At 39.2% G+C, this 19,267-nt stretch overlaps 1 protein-coding gene across 6 annotated transcripts in view; it reads left to right on the top strand.

The window, feature by feature from the left end:
• The window catches only part of HDAC10 (histone deacetylase 10), a 38,373-nt gene extending 22,497 nt beyond the window's left edge, over positions 1-15,876 (top strand). For 2 of the 6 annotated variants that reach the window (XM_050936183.1, XM_050936184.1), the window contains exons 14-21: positions 54-342; positions 1,051-1,141; positions 2,867-2,952; positions 3,606-3,659; positions 9,212-9,296; positions 9,895-10,080; positions 11,729-11,888; positions 13,294-15,876. In XM_050936183.1, the coding sequence (XP_050792140.1) occupies positions 54-342; positions 1,051-1,141; positions 2,867-2,952; positions 3,606-3,659; positions 9,212-9,296; positions 9,895-10,080; positions 11,729-11,888; positions 13,294-13,304 (962 nt within the window). In that variant the 3' untranslated portion in view covers positions 13,305-15,876. The remainder of the gene's footprint in view (positions 1-53; positions 343-1,050; positions 1,142-2,866; positions 2,953-3,605; positions 3,660-9,211; positions 9,297-9,894; positions 10,081-11,728; positions 11,889-13,293) is intronic. The other 4 variants (XR_007772053.1, XM_050936186.1, XM_050936185.1 and 1 more) reach the window with 4 other exon arrangements.
• The last annotated feature ends 3,391 nt before the right edge of the window (positions 15,877-19,267 follow it).

Genomic DNA, 19,267 nt, shown 5'->3' with positions numbered 1-19,267 from the left:
TGTGTGTTTTATGGTACTTGTGAAACCAAAAAATACATATTTTTTTTTTCTAGAAGCAACTCCTTTACACGATCTCAGCACCAAATCACAACAGATGATGAAGGCTGAGCTAATTCAAACTAGTACACATCCCACAGCAGAGCAAGCAGTTGGGACAACTAAGAGTGATGAAGCCATCAAAACAGACAGGTTTTTGGAATCACACATGAAAAAAATTCTCTTTCCAGTGCCTCCTGTTAAAACAGCAGCAGCAATTGTCTCTAAAGCTGATGCACATTTGCTACCAGTATCTGTTCAAGTGGAGATGGAAATGAATGCACAAGAACTGAAAACTTTTGTCAGGTTGGCCTTATTTACGTGGTTGTCAACTTAATGTTGAGGAGAGGGCATAGTATAGTGATTTGACCAAAGGACTGGAAACTAGTGACTCTTGCCTTCTAATCCTAGTTCTCTGATACTAACTTTCTCTTTGGCATTGGCCTTCCTTAACTTCTGCCTAAGTTTCTCTATCTGCAAAATGGGGTAAGTGATAATTGCCTCCCATGTCGGCAAAGCTCTTTGTAGAACTTCTCAGAACATTTGTGACGAAAAGCACTTTAATCAAATGTGCTGTTTTTTTTCAAAACTGAAACATTTTGCAGAAAGATATCAATTTCAATGAAGTTTGCAGTAGGACGTTTTCTGAGGGCCAGGGCTCTCTGTTCACTTCTGACCAGAGATTGATAGAAGGAGATCTGAATTGAAAACTTGAGCTTTTCAGTCCATAAACAACTGTTTTGACAGAATTCTGTTTTGGAAAGTGTCCCAAAGGGTTTTGTGGAGTGAAAACAAAGTTCAAGATCTCAAAAATTGTCATGAAACAAAATTATCATCCTCTGACCACCTTTAGTTCTTTGAGGACGAATGTGTAGCACCTACATAATGCTTCAGAAACATTTAGTAATTAACATTATTACTGAAAAGCAACCTATAACTGTACTATTCAGAATATAACAGATTATTATTCATAACCCAATTTTTAATTCGTTTTAAAAAACTTTCATTTTACAGTGCATTTGATGCAGAACTTGTGAAGGAAGAGAAAGCTTTACTCTCTCTTCAGAATGTGTTGGCTGTTCTAGATAAAATATTAAAGAAGAAGGTAATATTAACTACCTTGATTGTTTTCAGTTTCTTCTGCTCTTTGATTGTTCTTCAGTGTTACCTCAATATTAGTTATGTCTTTTATGTCTTTTCCTATCCTTCAAGTCTCTGCTAGATTGTAGCTATGTTAAAATTGTGTCTATTTACTAAAGTAAATGTGAAAGATGAGAAAATATATATGAACAGCAGCTTACTTCAGTAATTTTTTTGATTGTGCCCTGCCTTTATGTGAGCAGGGGCATATGAGGGAGCAAGCATCCCCCTTGTGCATTAGGCCTACCCAGATCATTGCTCTGACTCTTAAGGGAGTGCAGAGGGCTGTGCGCTGGATGCTTCATGCAAAACTGAGAGAGGAGAAGGTAGAGCCATGGCTATGCAAATGGAGTATGTTGCGCCCCATAAAGGAGCGTCACAAATTATTCCTTTCCCAGTGCACATTGGGAGTAATTTTGCCTTTTGGTCCTACCATTAGGGCAAGTGCAGTTACACATCATCCTTATTATGGGTTGCATGTTAAATGCGCAGTTTAGCCCTTTTATTATTATTTTTTTTGTTGATGTCTGAATAACAGTTTACTCAGAACTGAGATTTTCTCTATGTTTAACTCTCCAGCGAAGCAATAATCCTCTTTGTTTTGTTTAAAATATCGCAATATATTGCCACAAAAATTTATGTGATAGCTCAAATTCAGTGTGATAATTTCACTGCAGGATCAGGAACTAAGGAAAGATTATATTTAAACACAGATATCATCAACAATTAGCAAGTGTGACCTGAAGAATTACAAATAACAAGTGAAACATAAATGAGTTTGTATTTTGTCATTCTAAAATTGCAAACTTTCTCTTTGGATGAATGTCTCATTCTAAAGTACAGTACTGGTCAGAAAAGTAACTATGTCAAAATGACCCCTTCGTACTCAACAGGTCTGCTTCCTGCTGTTAATATTTAGTCATTTGCAGATGGTGGTGGCAAAAGCAAGTTTTTTGATGTCTGCTAACATTACAAACGCCACACAGCTCTGGGAGAGGGAGCTGAGTTCTACAACAGTAAAGAGAACTAATAACTAAATTGCAGGTGGAGAATCTTTATTGTTCAAAATCCAAAGAGTTCCCATTTTGATTTTCAGATTCTAGGCTGAGCTTCCCATGCTGGAAATTGGGAAAACCTTGTTTTATTCCGTATTTATGTAGCAGCTGAAGACATGACGCAGACGTTAGCGAATTAATCCTTGCAGGGGGTAGGTATTGTACTGATAGGGGGACAGGAAGGTGAAGTAACTTGGCCGAAATCACAGTGACAGTGACAGTTAGAACTCAGGACAGCCTGAATCCCAGACCAGTGTTTCTTCCTCCTGAGCAGTGCCTACTTGTAAACTGAGCAAATTTGATCTGAAAGTCATTGAGAGGCAATAAACGTGGAACCCCATGGTGCTGTTTTTATAGAGTCACTTTTCAGCGTAGAACAACACTTCTAAATAAGTTGCCAAACAGAGCAACTATGTAGCATAACAACCAAACACATCCTCTTTGCAGGTAGTGGGCCATGAGGACTTTTACCAAATCTTGTTAGGCTACATCATTAATGTTCCTTTCACACAGCTGTAGCTTTGTTTGCATTTATATGTAATATATAGACAAAAACAGGTTCAATTGGTACAAATTGAAAAAATGGTATGGTACAGGATTTATTATGATTTATTAATACAAATTTTTGTTTTTAGGTGTGCAGTGGAATTGCAGAATCATCTGTGGCTTCTGTTTCTACTACCTTTGCACTAAAGCACTGCTTTGATTTTGGATTACAAAGGTGAACTATGCTCATTGCATATGGTGCTCTCTTATAAAATTTGAAAATGTGATACAAGTTCATAAACTAGAATGGGCTGCCTTAAAAACATTTCATTTGCCTCTGTAATGAAACAATATCATCTCAATATGTATAGCATTGCCTGTACTAAATATAGGCAACCCTGTAAATGTGACCATAAAGTTTTCTAGTTATCAAAGGCAAAACTCAAAATTTTAAGGGTGATTGTTAAATAACAGTTTTTCTAACTCTGTTTTTTGACTGCCTAAGTCCCCATTATTTTTATCAGCCTATTGTTTTCTTTGTTTTTTGTCCTGAACTGCCATATCCCACTGTCTTTATATTGCTAAGAGGTCAAATTCAGAGCAGACCCACAGTCATTTATTATTTTTTCTGGATTGAATTCTCTTCCACACATGTAAACCCCATAGCCAAATGGCCACATTTTCTCTTGTACTGATTACTTAATTGCACTGCATGTTTTTAAAAGACACTTATAAATGTAAGTTTTGTGTGTGTGTGTGTGTGTGTGTGTGTGTGTATACATATGTGTGTGTGTGTGTGTGTGTGTGTGTGTGTGTGTACACATATATATATGTGTGTGTGCGTGTGCGTGCACACACATATGCATGATTATTCTTTGTGTTCTGTAGAGTGCTCTGCATAGTTGTTGGAGACATGGATCTTGAACTCGACTTAGATGATGGGTAAGGTTTTCCATTCATTTCAGGTGATTAAATCCCAGAGAATCATTTATAAATGCTTCTAGATGAACATATGTCTGAGGAAACTTGCATTAAATGACTTCCCAAGCCCCCAACAAACATTAGTTGTTTAATGGAGTTGATCACCTAATAAAGTTGGAGCAGAATTGTACTCAGTATGTTTAGGGATGATCTCTAAAGACAGAAGGTTGCCTTATATCGCTTGTCTCACGTAGGTTTTGCTGTATGTTTAAAGTGTAATCCTTTTCGATATTATTGAAAATTGAGATTGAAATGACAGGCTCTTTTAAAAAGGGTCTAAAAAAGAGCAGTATGTGATAAAAGGCATAGCTGTTAATCACGGGGGTTTTATTTAAGTCACTGAGGGCCCAGCACAGGTGAATGTGATGGTGGGGAGAGGGCACAAAATATCGTCTGTGTTCCCAATCATGTGCCCTTGCACAGGGGCCAGATATGTTCCCAGTCCTTGTCTAAGGTAATGCCAGCTCCAGGCTGGAACAACAGTGAAACTAGCATCAACAAAGGGTGAGACCATGGTCATGCCCTCTTGAACAGCCAACTGGCACTATGATTAGGAACTATATAATGCATGCTGTAAAAGAGGTAGCAGGGGTTGTCTTGCCCATGCTCATCTAGAGCCCTAAACTCAATGGGTCTCTATGCTGTTCTGTAGATCTGCATGGGAGAGGAAGAAGCAGGACTGGGCAAATAGCAAGGAGAGGGCATGCATACATCATTTACCACCCAGCTCTGCAGTTTATCAAAAAATGGCTATATTATCTTTTCCTTGGGGGTCTCTCCATGGCTAGGACCCCTCTTTGAGGGGGTTCTCTAGTCAGCCATGGGGAATGGAAAGCTACCAGGGCACAGAATGGCTGCAGAGACACAAGACCTCCCTGCTGCTGGCCCTGGTCCACCAGTGTTCCCCCAGGATCCATGTGGGTCACAGGGGACAGAAGATTTCCTCCATCTGAGTCACCTCCAGTGGGTTTTACCATGGGGGTTGGGGGGGGGGGGGCGTTCTTGGAAATCCCAGCAGAGCAATGGCTCAGATTCTCAAAGGTATTTAGACTTCCACTGAAATCAATGATTGAAATTCAGTTGATTTCAGTGGAAGCTAGGACCCTAAGTATCTTTGAGGATCTGAGCTAATATGGCTACACATGCTCATCACAGAGCTGTGCCTTAAAAGACACAGTCTTTTCCAAAATGTATACAAAATACCATGTAGGACTTGAATTTGCTAAATGGTATCAAACTACCTCAGTATTAGAACCTAACATGGAAGGCAAATTTCTTGTTATTTGTACAGATATAGGCATATTGTGTTTGGTACAGTATCTAGCACAACTGGGTCCTAATTAATAATAATGCTATTTAGAGGTTTGTGGGGCAAGCCAATTGTGACATTCAACTCATAAACTTTACATGATAATGATGGCCCCCCTCGCCCACCCACTCCTGTAATAGATTCCTAACCTCTAGCTGAGTTACTGAAGTTCTCAAATCAGAGTTTAAAGACTTCAAGGTAATAGAGAATTCACCATTTACACTAGTTTAAACCTGCAAGTGACCTGTGCCCCAGGCTGCAGAGGAAGGCAAACCCCCCCCCAAGGTCTCTGCCAATCTGACCTAGGGAAAAATTCCTTCCTGACCCCAAATATGTCAGTCAGTTAGATGCTGATCATGGGGGCAAGACCCACTAGGAAGATACCTGGGAAAGAATTCTCTGTAGTAACTCGGAGCCCTCCACATCTAGTGTCGTATCTCTGGTCGTTGGGGATTTTTGCTACTGGCAGTCACCAATGGGCCATATGCCATCATAGGCAATCCCATGATGCCATCCCGTCCATAAATTTATCAAGCTCAGTCTTGAAGCCAGTTTGGTTTTTTGCCCAACTTCTCCCCTTGGAAGGCTGGTCCACAACTTCCCTCCTCTGATGGTTAGAAACGTTTGACTAAATTAGAGCCTAAACTTGCTGATGGTCAGTTTATGTCCATTTGTTCTTGTGTCCACATTAGGGCTTAATATATTCTTCCCCTTCCTTGGTATTTATCCCTCTGATACATTTATAGAGGGCAATCATATCGCCCCTTAGCCTTCTTTTGGTTAGGCTAAACAAGCCACGCTCTTTGAGTCTCTTCTTATAAGGTAGGTTTTCTATTCCTTGGATTATCCTAGTAGCCCTTCTCTGTACTTGTTTCAATTTGAATTCATCTTTCTTAAATGCTGGAGACCTGAATTGCACACAGTATTCCAGATGAAGTCTCACCAGTGCCTTATATAATGATACTAACACTTCCCTGTCTCTACTGGAAATACCTAACCTGATGCATCCTAGGTCTGCATTAGCCTTTTTCACGGCCACATCACACTTATGGTTCGTAGTCATCCTGTGATCAACCAGTACATCCAGGTCTTTCTCCTCCTGTCACTTCCAACTGGTAAGTGGAAAGTTGGAAAATTCTTGTTGTTTAGTCCCTAAATACATGACCTTGCACTTTGCACTATTAAATTTCATCTCTTTCTATTACTCCAGTTTACAAGGTCATCCAGATCTTCTTTTAGGATATTCCAGTTCTCCTCCATATTGTCAATACCTCCCAAATTCGTGTCATCCACAAATTTTATTAGCATACTCTCACTTTTTGTGCCAAGGTCAGTAATAAAAATGCTAAATAAGAATGGTCTTGGGACCAATCCCCGAAGAACTCCACTAGTAATCTCTCTCAAGCCTGACAGTTCATTTTTCAGTATGAATCATTGTAGTCCCTCCTTAAACCAGTTTCTTTCACCTTTCAATGCTCATATAAATCCCCATCTTCTCCAATTTAACTAATAATTTCCCACATGGAACTGTATCAAATGCCTTACTGAAATCCAGGTAGATTAGATCTACTGCATTTCCTTTGTCTAAAAAATCAGTTATCTTTTCAAAGAAGGAGATTTGGTTGGTCTGGCACAATCCATCTTTTGTAAAACCATAATGTAGTTTATCCTAATTACCATTCACTTGTGTCCTTAACTACTTTCTCTTTCAAAATTTTTTCCAAAGATCTTGCAAACACTTAAGGTCAAACTAACAGGACTGTAGTGTCTTGGATCACCTTTTTCCCCATTCTTAAAAATAGGAACTATATTAGCAATTCTGTAGTCATAGGGTACAACCCCCAAGTTTACAGATTCATTCAAAATCTTTGTTATTAGACTTGCAATTTCATGTGCCAGCTTCTTTGATGTTCTTGGATGGAGATTATCCAGGCTCCTCAATTTAGTCCTATTAAAATGTATGAGTTTTGACTTCCACCTCATATGTGGTAATTTCTACTTCCATATCCTCATTGCCATTAGCCACACTGCCACTACCCCTAAGCTCTTCATTACCCTTATTAAAAACTCAGGCAAAGTATTTGTTTAGCTGTTGGGCTAGAGCTAGATAATCTTTAATCTCTACCCCATCCTCCGTGTTTAGTGGTCCCACTTCTACTTTCCTTCTTTTCTTCTTATTTATATGGCTATAGAACTTTTTACTGTTGGTTTTTTTTTTTTCTTTACAAGGTCCAACTCTGCTTGCTTGGCTTTTGGGAGTTCTCACTTTATCCCTACACTTTCTTACCTCCCAAGAGGTTGGCTTTCCTTGCTGATCCCCACCCTCTTCCATTCCTTGTAGGCTTTTCCGCTTTCTCTTAATCACCTGTTTGAGATGCTTGCTCATCCAGCTTGGTCTCCCACTCTTCCCTACAAATGTTTTCTCCTTGCTAGGGATGCAGGCTTCAGATAGTTTCTGCAACTATGACTTAAAGTAATTCCAAGCCTCCTTCACCTTCAAATCCTTGAGTTCTTCAGTCCACTTCCTTAGCACACTCTCACCTTAATTGTTTAAAGTTAGTTCTTGAAATCAAGGGCCCTTGTTGCAGATCTATTTTTGTTTATCCTTGCATTTAAACAGAATTAGCTCACGATCATTCAAACCAAGGTTGTTCTCTACAACCAGCTCTTCTATGAGGTCCTCACTACTCACTAATATCAGATCTAAAATGGCATCACCTCTTGTTGCTTCAGCAACTAGTTGGTGAAGAAATCAGTGAACTATCACATCCAGAAAATCTGGCTTTATTGGTAGTGCTTGTCCTCCAATCTATATGTGGGAAGTTAAAGCATCTTATAATCACACAATTTCCAGTACTATTTATTTCATTAAAGAGGTCTCTAGCCATATCCAAATTATATCCTGGTGGTCTGTAGTACACCCCAAGCACTAACCCAGGGGAACTTCTAAAAGCTTTCTTCCCCAAAGTGATTTTGGCACAAACAGACTCTATCTTATCCATTCCATCACTTCTAATGTCTTTACAGTCTGTCTTATTTAATATACAATGCTACTTCACCACCTTTGCCTTTATTTGTGTTTCCTGAACAGCACATACTCTTCAATTCCTGTACTCCAGTCATGCCTACAATTCCACCATGTTTCTGTTATCCCTATAATATCTGATTTCACTTCCTGCACCAATAGTTCTAGTTCCTCCATTTTGTTACCCGGGCTCCCTGCATTGGTTTACAAACATCTTAATTGTTGCTGCTTGGCTTCCCCCGTATTCCTTGCCCGATTGAGTATGGTCATTCTACTACCAGTATCACCTATCTGACTCGTATCAGCATTGTTCTTCCTGTTAATGTACATTGTCGTACCCACTGCTGTTCCTTTTTCCATTCCTGTATCCTTTCTTATTTGATTTTTCTCCCTCTCAATGTTAAAATCAAGTGTGGAAATTACATGCGCATCTCCCCTAAGTTCCTGGTTTAAAGATCTTTTAATGAGCTGTGCCAACCTCCATCCTAGAAGTCTATTTCCTCCCTACTCAGGTGGAGTCCATCCCATGAGAACAGTCCTCTGTCCATGAATGCCTCCCAGTAGTCAAACATCCCAAAGTCCCACTTATAGCACCACTGCCTGAGCCATCTGTTGATCATCATAATCTTATCTCGCCTTCGTTCTCCTCCTCTAGTGATAGGCAGAATCCCACTGAAGATCATCTGAGCCTTCATTTCCTTAAGCATCTTTCCCAACCTAACATAGTCTCCCAGTTTTGCTACTGTGAAAGTAGTTATTTCTTTATTGCATACTATGAAAATGTGCTTGCTAATCATATGTGGGGTGGGGGGAAGAAGAGTCAAATGGACAATCCTTTATTGAAGGCCAACTTTACATATCAATATCCTTCTTCTCCAGATCCTCTTTCCACTAAAAGTGGCTTGATCATTTATTTTCTTAGAAACTTTAATACAAAAAATTTACTTTGAGATTTCAGTTTTAACTGTTATTGACCTTTTTAAATCTTACTTTTCATAATTTAAACAAGGGACCACAATGATTCAGAAGTGTTTGCTGCTGAGATAAATTTATATAAGGAGCCACGAATATCATCCAAAGAATAATTTTTAATATCCACTTTCACTAATTTTAGTAGTAGTCTTTATTATCTCATTAGACGTTGTTGATAAAATAGCAAAATGTATTTTTTATCTACAGAAAAATACTTTTGATGAACATTTGTCAGAAACAACAAACTGAAAAGACTAACTCCAAATACTATATTTCTCTGAACTGGAAAGAGGTACATTAAAAAATTCTGGAAACCAAATAAGATAAAGGACATTTTTTTTTCTTTTTTAACTAAGTTAGGATAGAATCAAGTATATTTACTAGTTCGTAAAACTGACAGTAGTGTCTAGATTATCAGTTTGATTCAAGTTTTTACTAATGAAATTGGGGGGGGGGAGAATTTCAAAGATACAAATGGGAGTTAGACATCTAACTGCCATTGGGCTTTTAAAGATCTCCCCTTTTATCTTTTTTCTCCATTTGTGAACAGTGCATCTTAGGCACCAAAGTTGTGACAGCTTGAAGAAGGTTAAAATAGCCTCTGACACTAGGCCTAGAGGGGGGGAATTGTAATGAAAGAGGAGATGAATAATACATGCTGCGTAATTAATACAATGAATGATTCATATGAAAATAGGAACACTACATGGGATAAGACAAGTATGTTGTTTTCAACAGTGATCTATTCTAGAAGTTTTTTCTGGTTCTTCCCCTTTATTTCTGTGTTTTGTTTTTTGTTTTTTTTTTAATAAAAACTCTGTTTTTAGTTACATACAGGGATTTTTGGAGTCTCACATAAATGTTAAACTGTTTTCTGTTTCTTGTTGAAGGATGCTGAAAGAAACAATTTCTTTTGTGCTGTACTTGGATTCATTCTTCCTGTAGCATATAGCTATCAACCTGACTTAGTGATAATAGTCATTGGACCAAACAGGAGCCTTGGTGTAAATGGGATTTCTCTGCTTACTTGTTTACTGCAAGGATTAGCCGAGTCTCAAATTCTTGTGGTAATACAGGTAAGAAGTGGTGCTCATCTTGATTATCCTAAAATCCTTTTAGATGACAAAGAGAAACTATTCTATTAAGCACCATTGTCTTGAGTAGAAGTAACAGTAGGCTGTCAGCATCCTCATTATCAGAGCCTCACCAGAATACATTGTGCTGGGAGATATTCAATTTTATTTGGCCAATTCCCTTTAAAATAACAAAAACAAAACATAACAATATTAAAAAAAAAAACAGCCAATCTAAAAGAAGGCTGTATAATGGTAGGAGCATGTGTGTGGCCTAGTCCAAGTCACTAAAGATCAGATTTGTAAAGGTAGTTAGATGCCTAAAGATGCAGATAGGTGCCTGCTGGAATTTTCAAAATCCTTTGTGCATTGAAATCATCGAGGGTTCTATTTTTGAAAATCTTGCTAGGCACCTGGTCTGTAAGCATCCAGATACCTTTAGAACAGTGGCTCTTACTCTCTCTGTTCCACATGTGTAAAACTGGAATAATACTGCTTTATTTACCACAAAGGTGTTATGCACTTTAACTCTTTTTAAGATAATTGCATAGTAGGTGCTATTATAAGTACAAAATAGTAGCAGAATTATATAGCAGGAAAGAAGCAAAGTGAACAAAAAGAAAAAGTGGAAAATGTAAGTTACCATGAATCCATTTACAGACTTACTGACAAGTACTTACATGGGCTAAATGTACCATTTATTTATTGTTTTAATGTAGTGAAATACATAAAATGGAATCTCTTTCTTGGAAACGGCCCCAGTTAGGGACATGCTATTTCTCAAGATGTCTATTAAGTGATCTTACCATACTTTACTCTACATTTCTCGAGAATTTTCTTTGAATTTACTGTGCTATGATATTTAAACTTTGTGAACTAAAATAATCTGTACATTGATATACAGTATACTGAAACATAGTATATTTGTGCACACTGATTAGGAGCATGCAGCTGGGAAGGATTATTGAGAGTCTGAAGGGTAGGCTGAGAGATGAAAGAGGAATTTAGATGGACATATGAGCCTCTAATGAATGACTGAAACAAACAGATTTATGTTAACACTTAGCAGGTAGTTCCTATAATAAAAATGTGGAGATTTGATATAGTGTGCTTGACTTAGAAGAACTAAAATCCATGTTATCCCTTTTCAATTACATTCAGTAACATTATTGAAGAATGAAAATAATTGGCATGCTCTTCACCATTAATCATGAGCACAGAAAATGCTTTCAATGACTTTACAACATTGATTTAAACTGTTAAAAGATTCCAGAAATTTTTTATAATGTCATGACTGGTCAAAGCAAAATAAATCACTGTTTATCAGTGATGGAAAATACAGTGATTTATGAAGTAAATAAGACCTATATTTCTCCATTTTTTCCGTCTTTAATTCTGTGCTGTTTCTTTTGTCTCATAAAAGAGTAACTGAGAGGTCATTTGTATTTGAGATAAATTAGTTTTTTAGGAGTTCACAGTATGAATTCCTTCATTATCTGCTTCAGCTCCTCCATTGGTAGTACTTTCAGACTTGAAAACTGAAAGTTACTCGTTGTTACTACTGATACTGTCAACTTCATTACAATATTGCATTTTGTTGTTGAAACAAATAGAAGTTTGCTTCACCACAATAATATTTTTTTAAAAATAGGACACAGAAATAAAACTAGTGCAAAGTGTGGCCAAAGCCTTATCGGGTGTTTCTACACCTGACTTTGGAGCCTACGCACCTGCTTCCCAAGAAAATGTACTTGAAATAAAACGATTAAGAGACCAGCTTCAACAGGAATGGAAAATGCTTCGATGTTCAGGTAAGTAATCTGTTTGTAGTTCCGCTTCTTGGTACAGTTAGCATGTTTCCAAAAAGGCTATAAACTTACTAAGGGTTCAGTTGTGTACCATTAAAGTCAATGGGAGTTTTTCCATTCACTTGAACAAGAGCAAGATCAAGACCTTAAATGCTGGTGAGATCTGTCTTTCTGGTGTTCGCATCATTGAAGTAAGAAAGCGCTGATTTCAGTACCACAGTGGCTGCATGGAACATGGAATGAAGTCACTTCAAGTACTTAATGTTAAGCACTCACATTGAAAATTAGTTTTTGTATCAAAATATTGTATATTCGGTGAACAATGAAGAGACACACAGGCTCTGAATCTGTTAATCTTTTTCAGAATGTGGCTCAGAGTCTTCTATCACTTATTCACCTGTTCACCTATTCTCACATGAGTAGTCCCATTAAACATCATAGAGTCTACTCATGTACTCAGAGTTAAGCACATATATAAGTATTTGCAGAATCAGGGCCTGAGTTGGTACAGGACTCTGACTTTTAGCAGGTAAATATGTTTTAAAATTTCTGGATCCAGAAAGCTTCCTCTTAGCCAGTACATATATATGTTAGGGATAGGGCACACCATAATAGCATGTTTTAACCAGCAAGTGGGCGGTTATGTTAATGCTTTTGCTTATTTATATCAAGACAGAGAGAGCCCACAATCATCTGCAAAGCAAAATGTAGCTTTTGGCAGTTGTGAATATAAAACCTGCCAAAAGCAAGATACATAAATATTTGTCTTGGGTACAAGCTTAGGAAGAGCCTTCCCACCTGTTGGTACCTGGAATGTGGTAAACCAGAGATAAGGAAAGGTACAGAACAACAAGTTACGAAACTGGTATGAACTGGTGGGTTGGATCTTAGGTAACATATAAAGTGCTTTAACTTATAAAAGCCATGACATAAAAGTAGTTTTGGGGAAATATCTTTTGAAGTGCACTTACTGGTCACAGTGAATATGCTGTGAGATAAAAATTGCTTCCTGAAATGTCTCTTTTGCATATTATACAATCTTGCTTTAGGCAGTAAACTGGCTGAGCTTGGTTATTTGGTCTCCTGAATACTTTTAATATGGAACCAGAACTGTAGTCAATCAGTTGGCTATATACTTTAAACACTCTCTACTAAATAACTTTTTGTTTTGGAAGGGAGGGGAAAGGGAACAAGTTTAGACAAACAAAATTAAAAATGGGGATGCAAACACTCTCTTCCCCTCTTCCCCCCTGCCCCCCCCCAAAAAAAACACAAAACCTGTAGTTGTTCGTGGAAGTGGTTGAGATCATCTGAACAGCTCCTATAGACAGTAAAATGTAATCTGGATTTTTGGGATTCTGCTGTGTAGCTTCATTAATAATTGTGCTTTTGTTTCTTCTCTTTGTAGTAAGGGACTGAGTTTCTGGAAGCTGAGGTCACTTGACTACCTTTGGGCTCTATCATTTAACACATTTCATCATGACAGAAGGAAAAAGTGTGTTGTCACTTTTGGTTGTTTTCTTTTAAATCAATGAACAAAGAGATTATCAAGATATGGCCACAGCAAGAGCCATTCACAATTGTTTTATGACTTTTTAATTAAATATTTTTGTTTAAAAAGGCAACATTTTCAAGCTGAGAGTGCTTGCTGTGTGTCTGCAAAAGTGCGCATGAGAGGAAAGTGATCAAGAACAGTCAGCATGGATTCACCAAGGGCAAGTCATGCCTCACTAATCTAATTGCCTTCTATGACGAGATAACTGGCTCTGTGGATGAGGGGAAAGCAGTGGAGGTGTTATTTCTTGACTTTAGCAAAGCTTTTGGTACAGTCTCCCATACTATTCTTTCCAGCAAGTTAAAGAAGTATGGGCTGGATGAATGGACTATAAGGTGGCTAGACAGCTGGCTAGATTATCGGACTCAAGCGGTAGTGATCAGTGGCTCTATGTCTAGTTGGCAGACGGTATCAAGCAGAGTGCCCCAAGGGTCAGTCCTGGGGCCGGTTTTGTTCACTATCTTCATTGATGATCTAGAGGATGGCGTGGACTGCACCCTCAACAAGTTTGCAGATGGCACTGAACTGGAAGGAGTGGAAGATACGCTGGAGGGCAGGGATAGGATACAGAGGGACCTAGACAAATTAGAGGATTGGGCCAAAAGAAATCTGATGAGATTCAGCAAGGACAAGTGCAGAGTCCTGCACTTAGGACGGAAGAATCCCATTCACTGTTACAGACTAGGGACCAAATAGCTGGGCAGCAGTTTCAAGCAATGGAGAGACTATATATAGGAATATTAATATTTTATCATGATAAAGTAACATGAACAGGGGGAACATTTTTGAAAAATGAATGTGAATAGCTTACTTGTTTATCTGGTGACATAGTTCAGTTCTCAGCTTCAAAACCAGGGGTCAGCAACCTCTGGCACGCACTCGCCAATGGGGGTGGCAGAAAGCACCACGGGCGAGGGATGTGCTGGCCGTGGCTTCCTGCCACCCTCGTTGGCCGGGGACGGCGAACCGCGGCCAGTGGGAGCTGCGATCGGCCGAAGCTGCCGACGCGACAGGTAAACAAACTGGCCTGGCCCGCCAAGGTGCTTACCCTGACGAGCTGCATGCCAGAGGTTGCTGACCCCTGTTCAAAACTAATGCTTCTAGCACAATGAAATCAAAGTATTAATTCCAGGTTCTAATATAAAACGGTGTCTTTTTACTTATCTCTACCAAGTCCATTCCTGTCACTTTGATTGAAATAAATGGTAAATGTTTTATACATGATCTTCATCCTTAAAACACACATACTTACATGCTTAACTTGCTCAAGTCAAAGGTAAAGTTATCAAAACCACCTAAGATGAGCCACAGAGGAGGAGGAGCCTAGCCAGCTCTGAAAGTCAGCCTTTTTGAAGCCTAGCCAGCCATGGGACCCTCAGCAAGTTTGGTTTCTGCTAAGGAGAAAGGAGCCTAACAGCCCCCAGAGATCCGGCTCCAACTGTGTTCTATAGAAGTTTTGTCAAATCTGCATAGATTTAACAAAACATTTTGGTCCAGTGACTCAGCCTTTACTGAAAATTTCTGACTAGCTCTACTCATAAGTTAGTTAGGCGCCTGACATTTCTATGTGACTTTAGATGCTTTTGAAAATTTTACCTAAAGTGATTACTTGCATGCTTAAAATGTAAGCATATGCATGTGTTTGCAAGATTGGGGCCCATATGGGGATCTATCACATAACAGTACTTATGTCCTAAACAATTTGAATATCACAACTTTAAACTGTAGTAGTATTCTCTTAAGATGGGTCTTACATGGCTATTCCTATTTTGGATTTTCTAGCTCATACTGACTTTTGACTTGAGATGGGCAGGTAAAGGTTTTCCCCTTCTGAGAGAGTTTTTGAGATTTTGAAAACTTTTACTGTCCCAAATTGGGATGAAATGTCAACATCTCAAATTCTCATGAACCAGAACATTCAAATCAGGTCAATCGAAACATTTCAATTTGATTTTTTTAAACTATATATTAATTTAAATTTCTAAACAAAATTTGTTTTAAATTGGAAAATTGAACTTTTTTTTAATACAAAAAGTCAAAATGGGACATTTTGACCATTTCAAAACTAATTTTATCATTTCTAAAAATTTTTGAATTTGTCTAAACCAACCCTTTCCTGCGAAATGTTTGTTTCAAATGATCAGCATTTTTTGATGAAAAAACATTTTGTTGAAAAATTCCCAACAAGTTCTACTTTTGACCTGCCTTCATTAAATTGTAATATTCTATAGCCAATGCTTGAATGACATGAAGATTGTAGTATTTTTAATATAAATAATGTTTTTGAGCACTTGATCAAATTAAGTAGATTTTCAAGTATATTTTTTCAGTAGGATTACTTTGCAGGTAATATCAGAAGATTGTTTCTAAGGTTGATATGTATTAGAAAGCCAACTATTATAATATACAATAAAATGATGACATTCTTTGTTATAACTTTGTCTACACAAAAATATATTGGAAGTGTAAATGCTAAAAGTGTGATGCAACAATAGCAATCAGCCTAAAAATAAACCACCAGCCTTAGTTGAAAGGAAAATCCAATTTAAGGTATTGGTTTCAAATTATCAATAAGGTGAATCAAAACAACATACAGAATTCTTCAAAGCGCTTTGCAGTAACCAGCAGTGGATATGAGAGGGGCACCTAAAACAAGGCAGCATAGTCTAAGGCAAAGGTTCTGAGCATTTTTCTTTCTGAAGACTCCCCCCAACAAAGTATTAAAAACTCCTACTGCCCACTTGTGCCACAACAACTGTTTTTCTGTATATAAAAACCAGGACCAGAGTTAGGGGGTAACAAGGAGGGCACTTGACCCGGACCCCACACCATAGGGGGCAAGGTGAAGCTAAAATTGCTTAGGCTTTGGCTTTGGTCCCAGGTGGTGGGGCTTGAGGCCCTAGACTGCAGTTCCGTGTGGCAGGATTTTGGCTTTCTGCCCTGGGCCCTAGCAAGTCTAATGACAGCCATGTTTGGCGGACCCCCTGGAACTTGCTAGCAGTTCCCCAGGAGGCCCCCGTGCCCCTGGTTCAGAACCACTGGTCTAATTGAGCCTACTTCTGGGGGAATTCTGAAACAAAAAAATAAAAATTCTGCAACAAAAAAATTAAAATTCTCCGCACAATGCTTTCAGATTGTGCAAAATTCTGCATATTTTATTTGTCAAAATAACACAGTATAATCACACCAGTTTCAATTATTTTTGGTCATTTATTTCAAAATACGTGTCAGCAGGTATGTCTAACAACACAGACAACAGAAAAGATTCAATTTTTTTTTTTGACAAATAATATGCCTAGCAAGGAATCTAATACAGAACTCTGAGTAATAATCCATTTAAACTATAATGCAGAACCATATTTCCCACACCCCCATGAAGCAATGCAAAGGCTGGGAGGAATCCGGGTAACGGAAGAGCCCTACTAGCCCTTATGAGCCCCCAGCCCTCCACACTGTCCCTTCATAACCCCTGTCTCCTGACCTGGCCCACTGGTAGAAGGCTCTGCAGGCTCGCTCTCTTCCCTAGCTTGCTGGGAGCTGCTGCTGTGTTCTATTGCCAAAGCGCCCTCTGGTGGGCAAAAGGCAACACTGCAGAAGTTATTTTCTGCTGTGAGGTGCTGCTGTGTTCTGACACTACAGCGCCCTCTGGTGGGAAAAATGTGGAACTGCAGCAACTTTTCAGCAGAAGCTTTTTTTCTGCACAAAAAGTTAAAAATATGCATGGCTAATTAATTATGCACATGTGCAGTGGCACAGAATTCCCCCAGGAGTGAAAAGGACTAGGAGCCAGAACTCATCAATTCTATTCCAAAGTGCTACACTCTGTTGCCTTAATACTACTTAACATATACAGCATATCTCATCCAAGAATTTAAAACTATTTTACAAATATTCTTTATGCCTTGTATTCCCTGTCCCATGATCTAGATAAGTATCACTGTTCCCGTTGTTCAGGTCGCAAAATTTGAAGCTCGGAGAGATTTAAGTGTCTTGCCAGAAGCTACAAGCTGAGGGAGTGGTAACACCATGATTAGAACTCCAAGTTGCCTGACTGTGTCCCACATCTCGTCAATTGAGAGACTTAAACTGTGTCCCATGCAACCCACTTACTTCCTCTATTCCTGTTTGTGTGTATATAAAATAGGGATAACTTATTTATCTTGTACTTTGAAAACATAAGGCAATGTAAAATTATTGTAACTAGAGGCAGATCCAAGAGCAGCACTACAAATAGACAAGTAAACCTTTCTCCCTTCATCTTAGCTCTGCTGTCTCCAAAAGCCAGCAAAATCTTAGCTTGGCAGATCCAGACTGAACAGAGCAGGAGAAACTTGTTAATGATGATGCTTAATTCAGTTTTTAGTGGACCAAAATATGGCAACCCTTGAACTACTGGATAGTGTGATACATGGAAGCAAATGATGTACATGAACGTGTCCTAGACAAAAAATGTTGAGCTGGAGTTAGTACAATGTACCTGAAACTTAAGAGGAAAATACCTTTGAGAATTAAGCATCTTTGGGGCTAAATCACTGTTATGAAAATGTTTAGGAAAATCATGTATACAAGTAGCACAAAGTATCATTTTAATGTACATGCTAATTTTGTAGCTTAGAAATCAAGTAACACATATACCTTGTTATAACTTGACACTTGTTTCACTAACAAATACACATAACAAAATGATTATTAAAGATACAAGTCTTCTGTAGCACTTCTTTCACATATTTAGAGTAAAAGCCCACCGTAATAAAATAAAAGAATTCACTAAGATTGTATTCTTTTATTTCGGTTTCTAACATAACATTTAGCTTCACATTATTGAAAGAAACAGGAAATACACACAAAATGGCTTATTTTTTATTTCTGGTGTTTCAATGTCTGAAAGCCAGTAAATTCAAAACACTTTTTTTTTGAAAGGCATGGAAATGCAGAATGGAGGTACCCATTCTTCTGCCCTAAATCAAGACAATCATCTATCTGCAGGTCAAGCAGTTTCAAAACTGTTCCACTGATCTACCTTGACTACTGACAGAGGGAAGAGAAGAGTTTAAATAGTACTCGTGGGGGAATTCTGCACCACTGTGTGCATGCAGAATTCATGTCCCCCACAGATTTCTTTAATTTCCTGCAGAAAAATGACTTTCTGACAGGGAAGCAAATGGAAACTGCAAGAGTGGTCACGCGCCCCTTTTCAGCAGCATGGGCGCATCATTTCAGGCACCCAGAACAGCTGGCAGAGACGTAAATCACTGCGGCGGGGAGAGGAGGGGGACGCCCCAACTGGTGGCTCCTACCCTGTACTGGGCTTAACTGCTAGTCCCAGCTGGGCTGGGGAGGACAGGACTTACTCTTCCCCTGCAAGGAGTGATGGGGTTGCGGCAGACCCACCCCCAGAAACCATCCCTGGCTGCAGGAAGCTCTTCCCCCTTCCTGCCCCCATCGCTTCTAAGCCATGGGAGGAGGGGTCACTGAGGATGGGGAGTTACTTCCCCATCCACCCAACTCCTGTGCATCTGGACCCCCCATGCCCAGGCCCACCTACCAAGCCTCACCTTCCCCAGAACTCCCCGCATCCAAACTCCCACCCTGCCATGCCTCACCCTCTGCATCCGGAGCCCTTCTGCACCCAGACCCTTCCTGCCGAGCTACAAACCCCCACACCTAGGCCCCTATGTGCTGAGCCCCATCCCCCCACATGCATTCCCCCGATGAGCCCCAACCACCTTCATCTGGACCCCGTGCAGCATCTCATTGCTCCTGTGCCCAGAACCCCACAATCAGCCCGTGTGCATCTAGCTCCTCCCTGCACCCAGGTCCCCCATGG

This window comes from Gopherus flavomarginatus, chromosome 1, assembly GCF_025201925.1.
Source record: "Gopherus flavomarginatus isolate rGopFla2 chromosome 1, rGopFla2.mat.asm, whole genome shotgun sequence".
Classification (NCBI taxonomy): domain Eukaryota; kingdom Metazoa; phylum Chordata; order Testudines; family Testudinidae; genus Gopherus; species Gopherus flavomarginatus.
Note: the sequence above shows the minus strand (reverse complement) of the source record. Positions and strands in the feature narration are given on the sequence as shown.